The sequence below is a fragment of the Anguilla rostrata genome, chromosome 3 (genome assembly GCF_018555375.3).
Source record: "Anguilla rostrata isolate EN2019 chromosome 3, ASM1855537v3, whole genome shotgun sequence".
Taxonomy (NCBI): Eukaryota; Metazoa; Chordata; class Actinopteri; order Anguilliformes; family Anguillidae; genus Anguilla; species Anguilla rostrata.
The window spans coordinates 49,244,143-49,260,512 of NC_057935.1; the positions used below are offsets into that span (position 1 = coordinate 49,244,143).

Genomic DNA, 16,370 nt, shown 5'->3' on the forward strand with positions numbered 1-16,370 from the left:
ACGGCGGAGAGGAGTTACGCAACGTTAGCACGCAGCTGCTAGCCTGACAGAAATCTGTGCGGAACAAACTCACGCTAACACTGAAGTGGGAAGTAAAGGACGCTATGCGGGAAGTAAGGACACTACGCGGGAAGTAAGGACGCTACGCGGGAAGTAAGGACACTACGCGGGAAGTAAGGACGCTACGCGGGAAGTAAGGACGCTACGCGGGAAGTAAAGGACGCTACGCGGGAAGTAAGGACGCTACGCGGGAAGTAAGGACGCTACGCCGAACGCCGTACCTCGGAGCTAGAAGAGGGCGGCTTCCTGCCCCGCCCCCGAGCCCGTGCCCGTCCCGTTCCTGCGGATTAGGGATTAGCGCCTCTAAGCGCTTTACAGCGCAGGGCGAGCGAGCGGGCCGGCGGACGCCTGTCGCAGCTCGCCGCGGTACGAGGCCCGGAGGAGGGCTCAAGGTTTCCATAAAGACCCAGCGACCGGCGTCCTCAAAGAGCAGCCGATTCCACAGACCATCGCAGAGCATTCAATTAAGGGGAGAGTGCGGAGGGGCGATTACACACTGATCCGGCAGGTTTTTTTTTTGCGCGCTGCTCTGCGTCGGAGTCTGGAAGACAACGCTCGCCTGGCTGTCCTTCAGAACTGGACGGACGGACGGAGGCAGAGGGCACCGGGCCCTCCCTTCGCCCTTGACAGACGGCACGTCCGAAACGCTGAAGTGCCGGAGACGGTGAGAAGGATATAATCAGGGTCTCCACTGAGGAGGCGGTGGGTGTGGCGCTCCTCAGTGTGTCTCAGTGTACTGGAGCGCGCTCTGCGCTGGCCTCACGTTTAGGGGCCGGGGCCCGCGGCGGCGGCTGGAGACGGGAGGGAGGGGGAGGAGCAGCCTTATTCAGAGGCCCGGATCTCAGGTCTCGTCTTTCGCGCGGTTCCAGGAGTCCTTTAAGCGCGGCACTGGGTGGAAAGGGGGGGGAAGGGGGCTCCCAAAAGCGCCCTTGCCCCCGCCCGTCTTCGTCGCCCGGGACACCCGGCCGCGCCGTGTCAGCGCTTGCGTGACGGGCGGGTCTGGAACGTGACGCACGTACGCACGTACGCGGGGACGCCTGCGCGATGTTCACGCCGCCGCCGCGGTGCGAGGGGTCTGCGGGTCGCGGGGCGACGGGGGGGCCTCGTACCTTGAGGAGGGGGTGACCTGGGTGCTTTCGGGGGCGTCGGAGGGGGGGCCTTCCTGCGGGCCGTCGTCTCGGTCCTGGGGGAGCTCCTCGCACGGCTCCAGCTTCTCGTCGTCCAGCAGCTCGGTGATCTGCGGGGGGAGGGGAGGAGGGGAGGGGAGGGGAGCACATTTTAGGAAGCTTCACAGGCCCCCCCCGTTTCAAATCGACTCATCCGGCTGCACAGCCCATTAATCTCATTACGCTCCTGTTTAGCACTGTTAAATAATCAATCACTGTGAAACAAGGGGGCGCTGCAGCACACACGATTAGCACCAGGGCGCTAACAGGCTGCCTGCGCGGCTCCGCCACGAAGGCGCTACCACAGCGGGCCGGGCTAAAGCAGCTCCACCCAGCAGCCGCGGCCAAAGGCTCGTTTCAGAAACGCTCCCTTCCAGGGAAACGCAGGGGGAAAAAAAAAAGCCTTAGCAACAATCTTGAGCCAAAAGCAAATTCACTTCCAGCATTCGGTCAACAGCCAATCAGGAGCCTGCTTTGCGCAAACGGCGGGGCGGCGCAGGTAAACACAGATAACCGCGGCTCGCCCGGTCTCGCGCGGGATTGATGGCGCACTCTTCGCATGCCGGATGATTCCAAGGACAAAAAAAAAGGAAAGAGAAAAAAAAAATAAAAATAAAAAAAAAACCAGCAGCATTTGCTTTGCAAAGCGAGGGTTGCCGGTTTTGTTCCTGGCTGCTGAACCCTCCCCTCTGCAGTGCCACGCTCCCTGTGCCAGCTGCATACAGGAGCTCTGCCTGCCTCGGCTGGCCCGGCTTGTACAGTACGAGCTGAAACCGGCGAGCGAGCAGCAGGGAGCGATGCACAGATAAACAGACACGTGCAGCAGGATGGATCAGCACACCAGTGGAACACAGCACCAGCGTGCTAAGCTGCGCCTAACCAGCGCCCGGTTAAGTTAGTTAAGGCCAGGTACGGATTGGTGGCAGAGGAGCGGAGCGACGGCGCTGTGAAGGAGGAAGGAGGCGGCGGCCGTCTTTCAATCCGTCACGCTTTCACACGCTCCGTCCGCGGGGAGACCGGGGAGAGGGCAGCCGCCGCGCTCGCTGCCCAGTCACGGCCGCCCGTCTCCATGGCGACGGCTCTCGCGGCGCCCCGATTGGATGAAAAGGGGCTCGCCGGGGGCTCATCGGGTATGCGGAGCGACGCGGCTCGGGCGCAGTGTGAGGACGGGGGGGTGGGGGGTGAGGAAACGACGCCGTTTCGCTGTTACTGTACAACAGCCCGAGTGACGGCTAGGCTAGCGCTAACGCTCTGAGCGCCGCGCGTACCGGTGGAGCCCTCGAGGAAAAACAACATTCGACGCCAGACCCGTGGCGCAAAAACACAAAGCTCCTCCTCCGCTCAGCCTCCTCCACCTTGGGCAGGAGCCCACGGGCGCTCCAGCGAATCGGCGACCCTGCAGACAGAGGCGCGCTATTAACGGAGCGGCGCGCAGCGAGCAGCCTCACGCTCCGCTCTCGCGCGCTCCTTTCCAAACGTCAGCGGCGCTTAGAAATCCTTTCATTCTTTTTTCCGAGTCTGTGGGCCGCGCTTTCTTGCGACACTCGTTCTCGTCGGCCCAGCGCCTCTCGAAACGAAACCGCCGCCCAACGCGACGGCGGTTAATGCGCCGCGGGCGAGCGCTAATCCGCTTCAGGTGCTGCGCGGTAAATCCCCCCTCCCCCTCCCCCTCCCCCCGTCCCCCCCCGAACCCCGGCTCGGCAGGGTTACGCAAGAGCTCTGGCAGGCTCAGACGCACGACCCGGGGGTGAGCGAGAGGTGCCTGTGAGGGAGGGGGGGGCGGGGGGGAGGGGAGAGGGGAAGGAAACCGGCGCCTGTTCAGCGCCTCGCGCAGTCGGCCCGTGAAACCGCGGCAGGCCGCGAAAAGCGCAGCGCGCTGATTAGCGTCGCCCAGATGCTGGGAGCGGCGGTCGTCGCCCCGGGAGACGCGCCCGCGAGCCTGAACTGCCCCCGCGGTACGTAAAGTGAAGATACGAGCAGGGCAGGTCTACTGTTGTATCTGCGCTGTAAAGTGTCTCTGCGACAGCGTCTGTAAAAAAAAAAAAAGCACCACACAAATAAATTTAAAAAAAGAAAATAAACACACCGAAGTCGCTGGATGAGCGTCCGCTGAACGCAGAAACATCAGCCTACGCAAAGGGGAAGTGAGGTTTCGCGCCAGAGGGCGAACGGAAAAGGCAGGCGGGCAGGCTCTCGGCGGTGGGCCGGGGGGAAAGTTCCGGGCGCGCGGAGGAGGGGACGGCGCTCTGAGAGGCCGGTGGGCGAGCGGCGGGCGCGGGAATCCCAGGAATGGAAAGGGCAAAACCGTCGCCTGCCGCCTGGGACGGGGAGGGGTGAGGCGACGCTAACCAAGCACAGCCGCGGGGGAGAAGGAAGCCATTGACACTGGGCTAGCGCGCGCGCGCGGGGGACGCCATTCGGCCTTCAAACTCGCTACCGCTACCGTTAGCGCCCACGGTCGCCTCCACGTTAGCCTCCCCACCGAGAACACGGGACAGGCGAACGGGACGATTCCGCATGAAACTCGGAACGGTTCGAAGGGACGGAAATGAATACGGCGGCAGGCGGAGCGAGAGACGGAGTCCCGTGACTGGGAGGGGTGAAAGCCAGGGCGGGTAGCGGGGCCCGCCGGAGCTACGTGTGCCTCCGCCGCGTCGAATAGTGCGCACGCCAGCGGCAGAGCGCCGGGGGGGGGAAACCAATCCGCTCGCCGGACGGGACCCCCCCCCCCCCCCGCGCGCTCTCCGTGCTAGCGTGACGGGGCGTGGGGCGTACATGCGGGGCGAGCGGGCGGGGGTTGGGGACGTTCCCAATTCAATAAACTCCCCTCCAACTGGAACAGGAGACGCCGGGCGGGGGGGAGCGGATCGTTTGCGCTGGTGTTAATTACAGCGGACCCTCCCTGCTCCCGCTGGGCCGAGCCGCGGGGGGGGGGTCTCCTTAATCAGCAATACATCCGGCCCCAGACACAATTCAGAAACCCCCTCCAGCTAATCCAGAACGCTTTCAGAAGCGTCGCTTGCGACCGTTTCCGGGCAGTGCAGCGGGGGGTTCTTTCGCAACGAGAAGTTACCAGAAGATTTATTTGCGTTTATTAGCTGAACTGGGCACAGGTCACTCAGCTGAACAGTGCTGGGAAACAAAAAACCAAAAAAAAAAACGAATTGAAGCAGGATTTAAAAAAACAAAAGACCACAATAACCAGAGTGGCGCAAATAAAGAGACCGATAAATGAACCAGTTCTTGGCCACAGACCCTCCTACTTCACACGGGTTCTCAAGGTGTGGTTCTCAAGCTGCGGAAAGCCAATACAAATGCGCACCAGGAACCGCTTTAGTTCCTGTTGTGGACAGTTCCTGTCTGCTTTTACTTCCCACAACCCAGTGGGAAAGGGGGCTTTTGTGAGAGCGGAGAGCCAAAATGGTGCCCTCTCCTGCCTACGGTTTCACACTGCTTCTCCCTCAGCGACCTGGCCCCGCCTACGCTTCTCCCGTTCGTCTCCTCCGCCCTCCACCCCGCGCCCGCGGAGCCGTGCCGTACGGGTGCGTGTGGAACCCGCCGTCGCCCCCCACCCCTCGTTCCTAAAATGGCGGGACGGTGGTAAATGAGCGTGCCCCTGGCTCGGTCTGCAGCATTGAGACACACCGGCGGGACCCTGGGGGAAATCAGGCAGCCCTGGGCGCGCGCTTGGGAAACGTCAGAGCGGAAACCCCGGGGATTTCCCGCTCGCTCACAGGAGCCGAGACGGACCGTTACCATGGAGAACTAGGGCTCGCGTTCGCTCGTCGGCTAGCGGGGCCGGCTCTTACCGGATAACCCTTAAAACAACGCCGTCAGAGAACATCGGCTGAGCGTCGTTAAATAAGACAAGCCTTCCCTGTTCTCCAAAAAACGGCCCATTTGGTCCCTGTGGCGGGGGGAGAAGGATAGAGGGACGGGCCGTGTGCTTTTAGGCGGGAAGGGGGAGGGGGGCTGAGCTGTGAACGACCGCCCTGCTAAAGCGAGAGTGCTTCAGATGGAGCCGGACGGGACGGACGGCCGCCTCCCGCGTCGCCCCGCGCAGCCGCAAAGGCCCATGGGACTCCGGGCCCACTGTCTGCTGCCTTCGGCTGCCCGTTGGGTTCGCCCGGTCCGATCCGGGCGGCGGAAACGCTCCAGGAGAGCGCGCGGGATAAGGAGAGGCCCTCGGCGGGCGTCGGGTCCCAAAGTCACGTCAGGAGCGCTACGCGAGTCGGGTGGGCAGCCGGCCCTGGACTCTTCCCCGGCCCTTTTTCGACCACCGCGCCGGAAAGGAGGAGGAAGAAAGGAAACGCCACAAAATCACAGACGGACGGAATGCGTAGCTCACGGCGGCCTGCTTCCCACCACCGAAAGGATCGGGCCGAGGCTCGGCTCGGCCGGGCCAGAAAACCCTCCAGCAGGGAGGAGGCCCGCCCCCCCGACAGGAAACGCATCGTCCGAACCGGGCGCCCGCTCGGACGGCTAACGAGGCGCCTCTTCTAAGACGGGCGTGCCTCAGACTGGCACCAGGCGGAAGGCGTCCTAATTACAAGACATCGCGGCGCATGAACGCAATACCCAAGAGCACTTCAGACGCCCGCTCGTCTCCCGACTCATTTCTAATTCAGAGCCCCGGGGGGGGGAAACAAACAGGTGCTTCCAGTCAGAACGAAAACAACGATACTTTAATGAGGACGTGGACCCACAACGGCACTCATCCTTAATCTGGGCCTTTTCTGTGGCCGTGTAACACTCCAGGAAAGCTCCAGGACTTCCTACACTAATGACCTAGACGGCTGACCAGAGACCAAAAGCGCTGGGGAATTCCTATACTTAAAACACACAGTATTACACGTCTCCTACAGCATTATCAGAAGAAACATCGCGTAACAGTCTTTAATCAACACTGCACACGGATAATTACACAGCAGTTCTACAGCACAGTACTGCAGTCATACACAGAGACCATAAATGGGCTCTCACACTCATAGCTCCTGCCTCAGACACAGTAAAGATGCATGCCAAATGAAGAAGAAAAAGGCCACTCTTCACTCACCTCCATTACCAATCATCTAATGCCCCGGCCCGTGTGAAGGGGACAGACTCCCTGCCCGCCGTCAGCTGACCGCTGACGCCCGCCCTGGGACGGGCGCGAGGGGGCGGGGCACCCAAACGAGGGCGACGCGTGACTCGCAGGGGGGCAGGGGCACGTGAGCGCGAGTCACAGGAGGAGGAGGAGGAGGAGGAGGAGGAGGAGGAGGAGGAGGAGACTTACTTGCTCGTTGATGGAGCTGTAGTCGTTGGTGGTGGAGACGTCGTCCTCGTCCGAGTCGAAGAACTCCTCCTGGTTCTCCAGCAGCTCGGCCAGGATGCGGCTCACCGACTCCTGCTCCTTCAGGTCCTCCACGTCGGTGTCCAGACTGCCGCGCGGAGAGGGGGGCGGAGGTCAGCCGCAATCCCACAATCCCCCTCGCAACAAAGGGGGTTCTCCCCTCAGCAACTCCCTCTCAACGCACTGGTGCGTACAAAGCCCAGCTCAACGCTCCCGCGAAAGAGAGTCCACGCCTGTGCTAAGAATACGTTCAGCACGAGGAACATCGTCATGAAGGCCATTGTGTAGCGGATGGAAACTCTGCCTGCGCTTCTTCAAATAAACACTTCACCCAGGGGCTCGGAAATAGGGTGTGGATCTTCTTGCTCATGTGTTTTTTTTGGGATTCTGTACCAACCCTCATAGTTTCAATGTCCGATAAATTGTGTCTCGCGTTAAATGTCAAATGTTAAAACATAATACATAAACACAACCAGCTCAACCAGAGCTGGATTGGGGGGTGGGGTGGGGGTGAGGTGGCGCTGGGGGGGGGTTCTTACTGGAAGACGTCGGGCCCGAAGACGGCGGCGAGCGCCCCGGTGCTCCAGCTGTCCTCCTGCAGGGACGCCACGCTGGACAGGAAGCGGCACAGGAAGCGCAGCAGGCTGTAGTTGACCTGAGGCAGCTGCTGCAGGAAGTACTTCATGTTTCGGGCCAGCCCCTCTTCACTGCTGTACTCTGGGGGCAGAGGAAGAGGATAAACAAACAGCGGGGGGTGAGAGAAAGGGAGAGCCGAGCCGGAGGAGAGGCGGCTGGACCGAGTTTCAGAGAACGGAGCGGGAGTGAAAGAGGAGAGGGATGGAAGGAGAGTGAGAAAGGTGAAAAGAGAGAAAGTAGGGAAAAGAGGGAGAGAAATGAGGACAAAGGTTGAGAAAAGGGTGGAGGGGGAAGATGGGTAGCAGAGAAACTACTGTGAACAGGAAAGAGCAGGAAGAGAGGGGGAGAGAATCAGGGCTGAGGAGCGAAAAGCGATAAAGCCTAAAGAGCAGCGTTGTGTATTGTAGGGGGCACGGTAGGTGGAGTCAGGTGTGATGGGCGGAGCCAGGCGGGAAGGGCGGAGCCACGCAGGGGGGGGGGAGGGGGGGCTCACCCTGGTAGAGCTGCAGTATGTGGGCCTGCAGGCCGGAGGGAATGACGGGCTCCGGGAGCTCCTGCAGGAAGAGGCGCAGCAGGCTGACGGCCGAGGCCAGGTCGGCCTCCTTCTCCAGGTCCACCTCCTCCCCGCTGTCGTAGCGCTGCCGCAGCCACTCCACGCGCTCCGCGTTCCCGTTCACCAGGAACAGGCCCTCCAGGTCCAGCCCCCCTGCCAACACAGCACAACACGTCAGCACCAGCTCAGCACCGCCCACACAGGTGCACCCTGGGAAAAAAAGCAGGGGAGGACATTTTTACAGTAGTTTCAAGAAGAAGTATAAGATATTATAAGAAACCAATTCCCTAGCAGTTAACTTTTTCGAGTTTATGCGAAAAACTGGGAAAAGCACCCGTCACGTTGCATACTGTTTAACTCCGTAGCTCTGGGAACACAATCCCATTCAAAACCGGGCGGAGCCTTCCCCACAGTCCGGATATAGCGAGACCCAGCTCCGCGTTGAGTTGTGTCTGAACTGATGCTGTCATACATTTTCATTCCGGTGCTTTCCGGTCCATGGCTCAATGGCGGAAGCCACGGAGGTGGCTCCCAGACAGCTGGTTACGGGAGATCGCACTGGTATGTGCCCCCCAGCCCACGCCGGCCGCCATTCCGGCTCCAGCCAACGGGCCTCCTCCCTAGACCGCTCTGAGTCACGGCCATGGCATCTCCCATCCAGGCCCAGCAGACTGATTAAAGTGTTTTCCCTGGCCGATTAGCTTTTTGCGGTGGTTTCAAACTGCAGACTTTGCAATCATTAATACATCAGAAAGAATGAGTCGGGGAGGTCGGGGAGGGGTGAGGGATCTGTTGCATAACTTTTCTAATTCGGTCTCAAGTAATTATTAACACTGAAAAGCCATGCTGCTAAAAACAACAACAGTACGGACTGTAGTTCTATTGAGGGCAATGCTTTTTTTTTTTTAAATGGGGATGGGCACACAGCTTTAATGAAGAACAGAGCTGCAGGTTAACTCATAACACACACGCACGCACGCGCACACACACACGCGCACACACACACACGGATTTGAACTTGAAAACGGCCAAAAATCTGACTCATTCAAACCCTGATGATTCCGCTACTTAGCCTATTTCCCTTTAATTGTACTGAAAAGGACAACCTGCCACAGTAACCTGGCGACTAACAGCTAAAGCAATCTGTGGCCTAATGGGAGTACAGTGTGCCTGCTTGGGTCATGTGACTGAATAAACTAGACCGGCGATAACCAACTCTGCTCCTGGAGATCTACCATCCTAGAGGTTTTCATGGCAAACCTAATTTGGCACACCTACTTAATAGCAGCTAAATGAGATCTCTAGCGGTTGAATGAGGTGTGCTTTGTTAGGGCTGGAATGAAAACCGGTAGATCTCCAGGAACAGGGTTGGTTACCACTGAACTAGACATTGAATAGCTTCGCTGAAACTAATCATTCTGGGTCTCCTGCACTTGTGCACTTACATACTTGCAAAAACATTGCTTTGCCAGGAGTTGCATAAGGGAGGAAGCATATCATTTTGATCGCAGGGCATTTCAAGTTCAGCTTATCGTTCCATCTTTGAAAGCAACATTTTTGGCTTTATGACGAGCGAAGCCTGTCCAAGACAAGCTGAAAGCACAGTACATTTTCTGCCATTTTAATCCCAGGCAACAGCTATTCTTCCTGCTTTCAAAAGATACAAAACAACACTTAAAAAAGCATTTATAAAAACAAAACAACCACCGCTTCTAAAGTGACATCTAAAAGAGGCATTGTTTAGTTAGGCTCCTCTGTGCTTTTATGTGGAGCACGTGGGTGGGATAAGACAAGCCTACCGTCACTCACCAAAGCCCTGCTTCCGATTTAACGACTGACATGCATCTCGCTTAAACTCTGAGCTACCGGAGGGCTCCCCGGGTCAGACATGACAACAGGAGACAGGGTCATTTCAGGGTTTCCATCAGTACAGGAACAACACAAGCAGTACAGAGCTGGGGGTTCAGCTGTCAGCTAGGGGTTCAGGTGTGAGTTAGGGGTTCAGCTGTGAGTTAGGGGTTCAGCTGTGAGTTAGGGGTTCAGCTGTGAGTTAGGGGTTCAGCTGTGAGTTAAGGGTTCAGCTGTGAGCTAGGGGTTCAGCTGTGGGTTAGGGGTTCAGCTGTGAGTTAAGGGTTCAGCTGTGAGTTAAGGGGTTCAGCTGTGAGCTAGGGGTTCAGCTGTGAGTTAGGGGTTCAGCTGTGAGTTAGGGGTTCAGCTGTGAGTTAGGGGTTAGGGGTTCAGCTCTGAGTTAGGGGTTCAGCTCTGAGTTAGGGGTTCAGCTCTGAGTTAGGGGTTCAGCTCTGAGCTAGGGGTTCAGCTGTGAGTTAGGGGTTCAGCTGTGAGTTAGGGGTTCAGCTGTGAGTTAGGGGTTCAGCTGTGGGTTAGGGGTTCAGCTGTGGGTTAGGGGTTCAGCTGTGAGTTAAGGGTTCAGCTGTGAGTTAGGGGTTCAGCTGTGGGTTAGGGGTTCAGCTGTGAGCTAGGGGTTCAGCTGTGAGTTAAGGGTTCAGCTGTGAGTTAGGGGTTCAGCTGTGAGTTAGGGGTTCAGATGTGAGTTAGGGGTTCAGATGTGAGCTAGGGGTTCAGCTCTGAGTTAGGGGTTCAGCTCTGAGTTAGGGGTTCAGCTGTGAGTTAGGGGTTATGGGTTCAGCTCTGAGTTAGGGGTTAGGGGTTCAGCTGTGAGTTAAGGGTTCAGCTGTGAGTTAGGGGTTCAGCTGTGAGTTAGGGGTTCAGATGTGAGCTAGGGGTTCAGCTCTGAGTTAGGGGTTCAGCTGTGAGTTAAGGGGTTCAGCTGTGAGCTAGGGGTTCAGCTGTGAGCTAGGGGTTCAGCTGTGAGTTAGGGGTTCAGCTGTGAGCTAGGAGTTCAGCTGTGAGTTAGGGGTTCAGCTGTGAGTTAAGGGGTTCAGCTGTGAGTTAGGGGTTCAGCTGTGAGTTAGGGGTTCAGCTGTGAGTTAAGGGTTCAGCTGTGAGTTAGGGGTTAGGGGTTCAGCTGTGAGTTAAGGGTTCAGCTGTGAGTTAGGGGTTCAGCTGTGAGTTAGGGGTTCAGCTGTGAGTTAGGGGTTCAGCTGTGAGTTAGGGGTTCAGCTGTGAGTTAGGGGTTCAGCTGTGAGCTGGGGGTTCAGCTGTGAGTTAAGGGTTCAGCTGTGAGTTAAGGGTTCAGCTGTGAGTTAGGGGTTATGGGTTCAGCTGTGAGTTAGGGGTTCAGCAGTAGGACACAGACAGAGGTGAAATGGAACAGAGTGAAAACCTGCAGGAACAGACTAGAGCAGGGTCTTCGGTGAGAATGTGAGGCGGCTGTGCCGGCGGTTCTCCTCACCGTGCTCCTCGATGTACTCCACGATGTGCTTGACCAGCAGGGGGACCCCCTGGCCGGGCTGCCCGCTCAGCTGCACCTCCTCGAGGGGGACCCCGAAAACCCTGCCGGTGTTGAGGGGGTCGCCGAGCGAAGGGCCGAGGCTCTTCCTCATCGCTTCCGCGGCCGGGGCAGCTTCCGTCGGTCTGCGGGCGGGACCAGAGTCAGGCGTCCGCCCCCTGCACGCGCCCGCGCCCACGCCGCCGCCCCCAGCTGCCCTCGCGCCCGGGCGCTCGCCCACCCGAGGAGAAAAGGCATGGCGGGGCTGACCCCCTCCCTGCCTGTCATCTCTCTCGGCGCTCACCGGGCCCGCCGCAGCGGTTATGTAACCAGAGCGAGACGCGTGTGCCTCTCTGACAGAGATCAGCGCAGGCACGCCGGCAATGCTAACGGCAGCAGGTGCTGCGCTAAAGCGGGGGCAGGGGGCTCAGGTGATTGACAGCTCCCCTGCGCCCCCCCCCCCCCAGTCCCTCAGTTTGACAGGCCGGCAGAATAAAACCGGCAATTATCTCAAATCCCTCCAGATCTCTGCCCTGGTCTCTATTCTCTCCCATAATCCCACCCCGGCCTTACACGGCCAGAAGAGAGCATATTGAAAAGATATTTCACCCAAAAATCTCATCTTCACGATTTTTTCCGCTCACTTCTTGCGTTATTGATCCATCCAGATAAGATTTTTCACACGCCTCCTCTGAAACTTAACAGTTTCTACTTGAGCTGTGAGATCAGACTGGCCAGACACAAAGGAGCAGAATGGGCTCAAAAGCACACATGTACACGTCCTCGTTTGACCACGCGTCGACTTCCGAAACGCTCGTTCAAACCGACCGCAGATTTTTACCTTAGTTAAAGCTAATAACGTAATAAATATCAAAACAAAACATTTCCTCAATGAATGTTTATTTACCAGGAATTCATTTCACCGTGTCACTTAGAAAGTGTTACTTTAAAAGTGTCACCCTGCAGAAGGGGTGTGAGTACATTAGTGCAGTTTCAGTTCTTCACCACGGCCTCTGGGAAGGTGTGTGAACTGCACACAGTGCGTGGTTATGTCACAAAATAGTCTGCATTCGGAAAATATCTGTAAAATTAATTATAGGCCTAACCAGTTATTATTTATACTCCGTGTTAAGTGATCTTAATGGGATTATGCAGCTAAACACGAAGTCCATGATGAAGAATGATGTCAGGTGATTTTGATGCATTTTAAGCGTATTCTGAGCGTTTGGTTTTTAGAATGTACAAACGGAGTATTTTTTGCAAGGAAACACCTCGATGGATCTAGAACATGTGAAGTGAAAAATCATGTATTTTTTTATTTTTGGATGAAATATTTCTTTAAGCATTCCTTTAAGCAAGATTACTGCGCATTCCAACAATGTTCTGCAAGGACATATTGTACATAGAGCACTGTAATGTCTATGGATATATTGTTATGTCTGTCCTTTGTTTACTGTATGTCTACTAACGTACACTACCGGTCAAAAGTTTTAGCACACTTTACTGGTGTTTTTGTACTCTGTTCTTACTGAAAGTGCTTTTAAGCAGTTTAACTTCTGTAAATAACTTCAAATGACACAAGGCAATAGGTAAACAGTATAAGAATCATTTACTTCACAGGGCAGTGACTTACATTTTGGAGTTAATAAAAAGCCATATATGGCTAAATAAACAGGTAAACAAATTATTTCCATTTCCCAACAACAGAAGTAAAATCCAGCTGGTTTGTGAGAGACTGGACAGAAAGGTCAAGTACAAGCAACCCACAAGTGCAGCACATCTGTGGGAACTTCTACAGCAGTGGTGGGTGTGAACTTTCAGAACCAAATGACTGCCCTTGTAGAAGAAATGTCATGAATAAGCTCAGCAGCCTACAAAAGGTGGCTATTATAAGATTTTGATTTTTTTTTTGTATAACGAAAGGAGGTTATTTGCGTCATTTCTAATTGCTTGAAAATCGGGGGTGTATTAGATCTTTTGACTGGTAGTATTTGTCTGTTGACTTGTTTTAATAGGTGACGATGCACTGATCGTGAAAACAAATGTCCTCGCTGAAGACAATAAGGCTCTACTGTTCCATTCTATTATAAGATATATAGCTTATAATGCACGGCATGTATTAAATACTCAACACAGGACAGAGCTGACTCACCGTTGAGCACGTAAACACCCAGAGGTTCACCTTATCTCCTGCTCCGCTCACTCTCAGTGAATCGAATGGTCATCTATGGCTGCTTCAGGTTGTGGCAAAAGATGAGCCTGTAGTTCCTCATTGACAGACCGCGAATCCTCTTCAGGACTTCAGTAGTTAAGCTGCGCAGGAGAGAGAGCAGAAGAGAGGGGGGTTCAGAGCCTGTCTGTCCCAACCGGCCTGCAAACCCTTACTGGCTAAACAGTCCACTCCACTCTGTGTAAAAAAAAAAAAAAAACAGCAAAAAAAAAAAACACACACATACCTGCGCTGTTTTGTATACATGACCTTTGACCTCACCACACTTTCAACAACAAAAAGAAAGCACCGTTGGTTCAACTAACTGGCATTCCACACATAACGTTGTATGCGGTCTACACAGACGGGCCTGTGGAATTTTAATCCAAAGCTATCTGTATGTGACAGCTGCTGTGTTTACCATTAGAAAGAGCCCTTCAACACTCCGGTGGAACTGTAAACCAGAAGGCTTTTGTCCATCACACGTCAATTCAATCGAGAGTGTGATTCGCACGGGTGTAACCTAAGAGCCCAATGTAAATTCTCTTTCTTAGTTTCAAAAGAACACTGCTTAATGTTCCACTGAAACTTGCCCATCATTACTCAGTCAGCAGCTGATAGGACCCAGGGTCTATCTGTGATTGACCACTTACTAAATCAGCAAAAGAATTTTACCAAAGAAAAACGTTCCCAAAATGGCTTCACAGCAAAACGCAGAGGAGAGCAGTCAGCCGGGGAAAATGCTAGAACATTCCTTTCCTTGACACGGTCATACATGCCAACAGTTCCAACACATGGTAACATCACATTTAATTTTTATAATTATCAGTGGATCAAACCCAGCCTATCTGTGTAATCACCAGAGGTCCGGGGAACTGACATTTGGAAGCTTGAAGTTCTTATTAAATGGGAATTTTAAAATGGAGTAGTGTGCTTTGAATCAAACAGCTTCTACAGTCATCTCTTTTACTGCACTGCACCTGGCATGATATGAGATAAACAGGAGTGATACAGAAACATTCTAACCAATAAAAATGGGAGGGTATGCACATAATGACCGTCATACAGATACACCTAGGACAAATGAACCAATTTGCAATTTTATTGGTATGTGACTCAACTTCACCAACAAAAAAAAAAAACACTTGTAAAACTACCTGCAACTTCTACTAAATCTACTACCTCTACTAAATGGCTGGTAGTACCTTAGAGCACAAAATGTCTCCTCTGCCTACTAGAAACTCTGTAAACTGTTCACCGAGGAGAAAGTGAAAGTAACTGTAGAAACGGTTACTTCTGGAATTCTGCATTATGCAACTGCATAATGTTGGTATGCATTGGGAAAGTGGTTCTAAAACAACAATGGCAAACACTGATGGGAATAAGGGTAAGGAAATCCCATAGCTACTCTGCTAAAAAAAACTAAACTTGTCTTTTAAATAGTAGAACAGATAACAACACAAATAAAAAAGCAAACAGACAATTCTAAGAGGGCAACCTCCCTGGGGGGAAGAAATCAATTCTTTTTTTCCGTACGGCGCTTCTCAAAATCAGAATCCTGGTGAAGAGAGAAGCGCCCAACGTAGGCTGCTAGGACAAAATGTTCTCGCCGCTCCTCTGGGCATTCTACAGCCAGCCTCTCCACTGTAAATATTTCATTGTGGAGGAAAATAAATTCTGAGCCCGTCACCACATTAATCCTACACATCGTGTGAACTTGCTGTTTCGCAACCACAATGTCTTCCTTTGTTCGCAGGGGGGCCGAGAGGCGGAGAGGGCTTTTTGGACGTTCCCCAATGCTGTCGGCATGCGACCCCGTGGGACGTAAGCGTCCTGCTACGCGAGGCTGTTCCGAAACAATCCCAAACCTGCATCCCTCTCTTCCCCCGTTTCCCAGAAACCATTTTATTTCCCTCCACACCCAGAGACTCCTCCTGTGCACGGCTGCCGCTGGAGAGAGGACACTTAGCCTACACAAAATGATGGGAGAACAACTTCTGATGACATCAAAATTGTTGGAGCTATGCCATCAGTCACTCAAAGATTTGATCCAAACGTTGTTCTTTGCTGCAGACAGCAAAAAACCTTTTAATTGGTTCAAAAAATTCTGAGACTGACAACCTGTTGTAGCTCCGCCTATTGTGTGGATCAGGAAACCTCAGCCTCCCATCACTGCTCCTAATCCCACTGAGGCATGCGAGTAACAGCACATTAAACTGCTGTCCTGCTTTGTCATGCTAAGTGGCCTGTTCCATGGCACAGACAATGCTTCCTTTTTCATTTGAACCTATTTTGGGCAGGAGCCCATTCCACTGGTGGAATGTTACAGCGGCTCTATAAATGGAAAAAAAACATAACACACATCCAGAGAGCTTTCAAAGTGTGGGGAATGAAGACATTAGGGCGAAAACACAAGAAAGCAGCAGTGCTCACGCACTGGTTAATGTACCCAATCAGTATTTGCTAAACCGGAACTAAGCAGAAACAGCCAGATCCTGGTTACCACAACAGCCTGATCATGGTTACCACAGCAAAGTCACCAGGCCTGTATAAAACAGGCATGTCATCTCGGTTTGAAGTGGTGCAAGGTCAAGACCGGGTAGCTGCCAGTCATACGAAGTGAGAGAGCCTTTTATGGTATAAAAACGACCTGAAGTCATCCAGTGATTATCCCAGGCAGCCATGTAGCACCGAGGGCAAGCTCAGCTAAGCCCAACAAAGAAGCAGCACAGGAGGAGGGCGCAGTCATGATGTCATAATGCTAAGAGCAAAGACCAGGGAAGGCCTGTGAGTTCTATGCTGCACAGCAAAACACTGAGCGCTCAGTAGTTTAGCAAAACCCTACATTTCACACCTAAAGCACACTTATCACTCAGACTTTGGATGGATGGGTGGACGGATGAATAGATGAATAGATATTAGGATGAAATAAGCTACAAATAATTATTTGGCGTTCTGATCAAAACAAATTTTTTGCCACACAGGCTATTAATATTTAAAGACCCTAGAGTGATTTCTGTTTCAATTTACTCATGCTGAGCAAGCTAGCCGGAGCATGACATCTT

General features: G+C 53.9%; 1 protein-coding gene across 4 annotated transcripts in view; it reads right to left on the minus strand.

Annotated features, from left to right (window-relative positions):
- fam13b (family with sequence similarity 13 member B) overlaps positions 1 to 16,370 on the minus strand; it is a 51,160-nt gene that overhangs the window by 24,773 nt on the left and 10,017 nt on the right. For all 4 annotated transcript variants that reach the window (XM_064328031.1, XM_064328033.1, XM_064328034.1 and 1 more), the window contains exons 2-7: positions 13,249 to 13,409; positions 11,061 to 11,242; positions 7,688 to 7,900; positions 7,098 to 7,275; positions 6,502 to 6,646; positions 1,170 to 1,297 (exon numbers count right to left, since the gene is read on the minus strand). In XM_064328031.1, coding sequence (XP_064184101.1) covers positions 1,170 to 1,297; positions 6,502 to 6,646; positions 7,098 to 7,275; positions 7,688 to 7,900; positions 11,061 to 11,211 — 815 coding nt within the window. In that variant the 5' untranslated portion in view covers positions 11,212 to 11,242; positions 13,249 to 13,409. The remainder of the gene's footprint in view (positions 1 to 1,169; positions 1,298 to 6,501; positions 6,647 to 7,097; positions 7,276 to 7,687; positions 7,901 to 11,060; positions 11,243 to 13,248; positions 13,410 to 16,370) is intronic.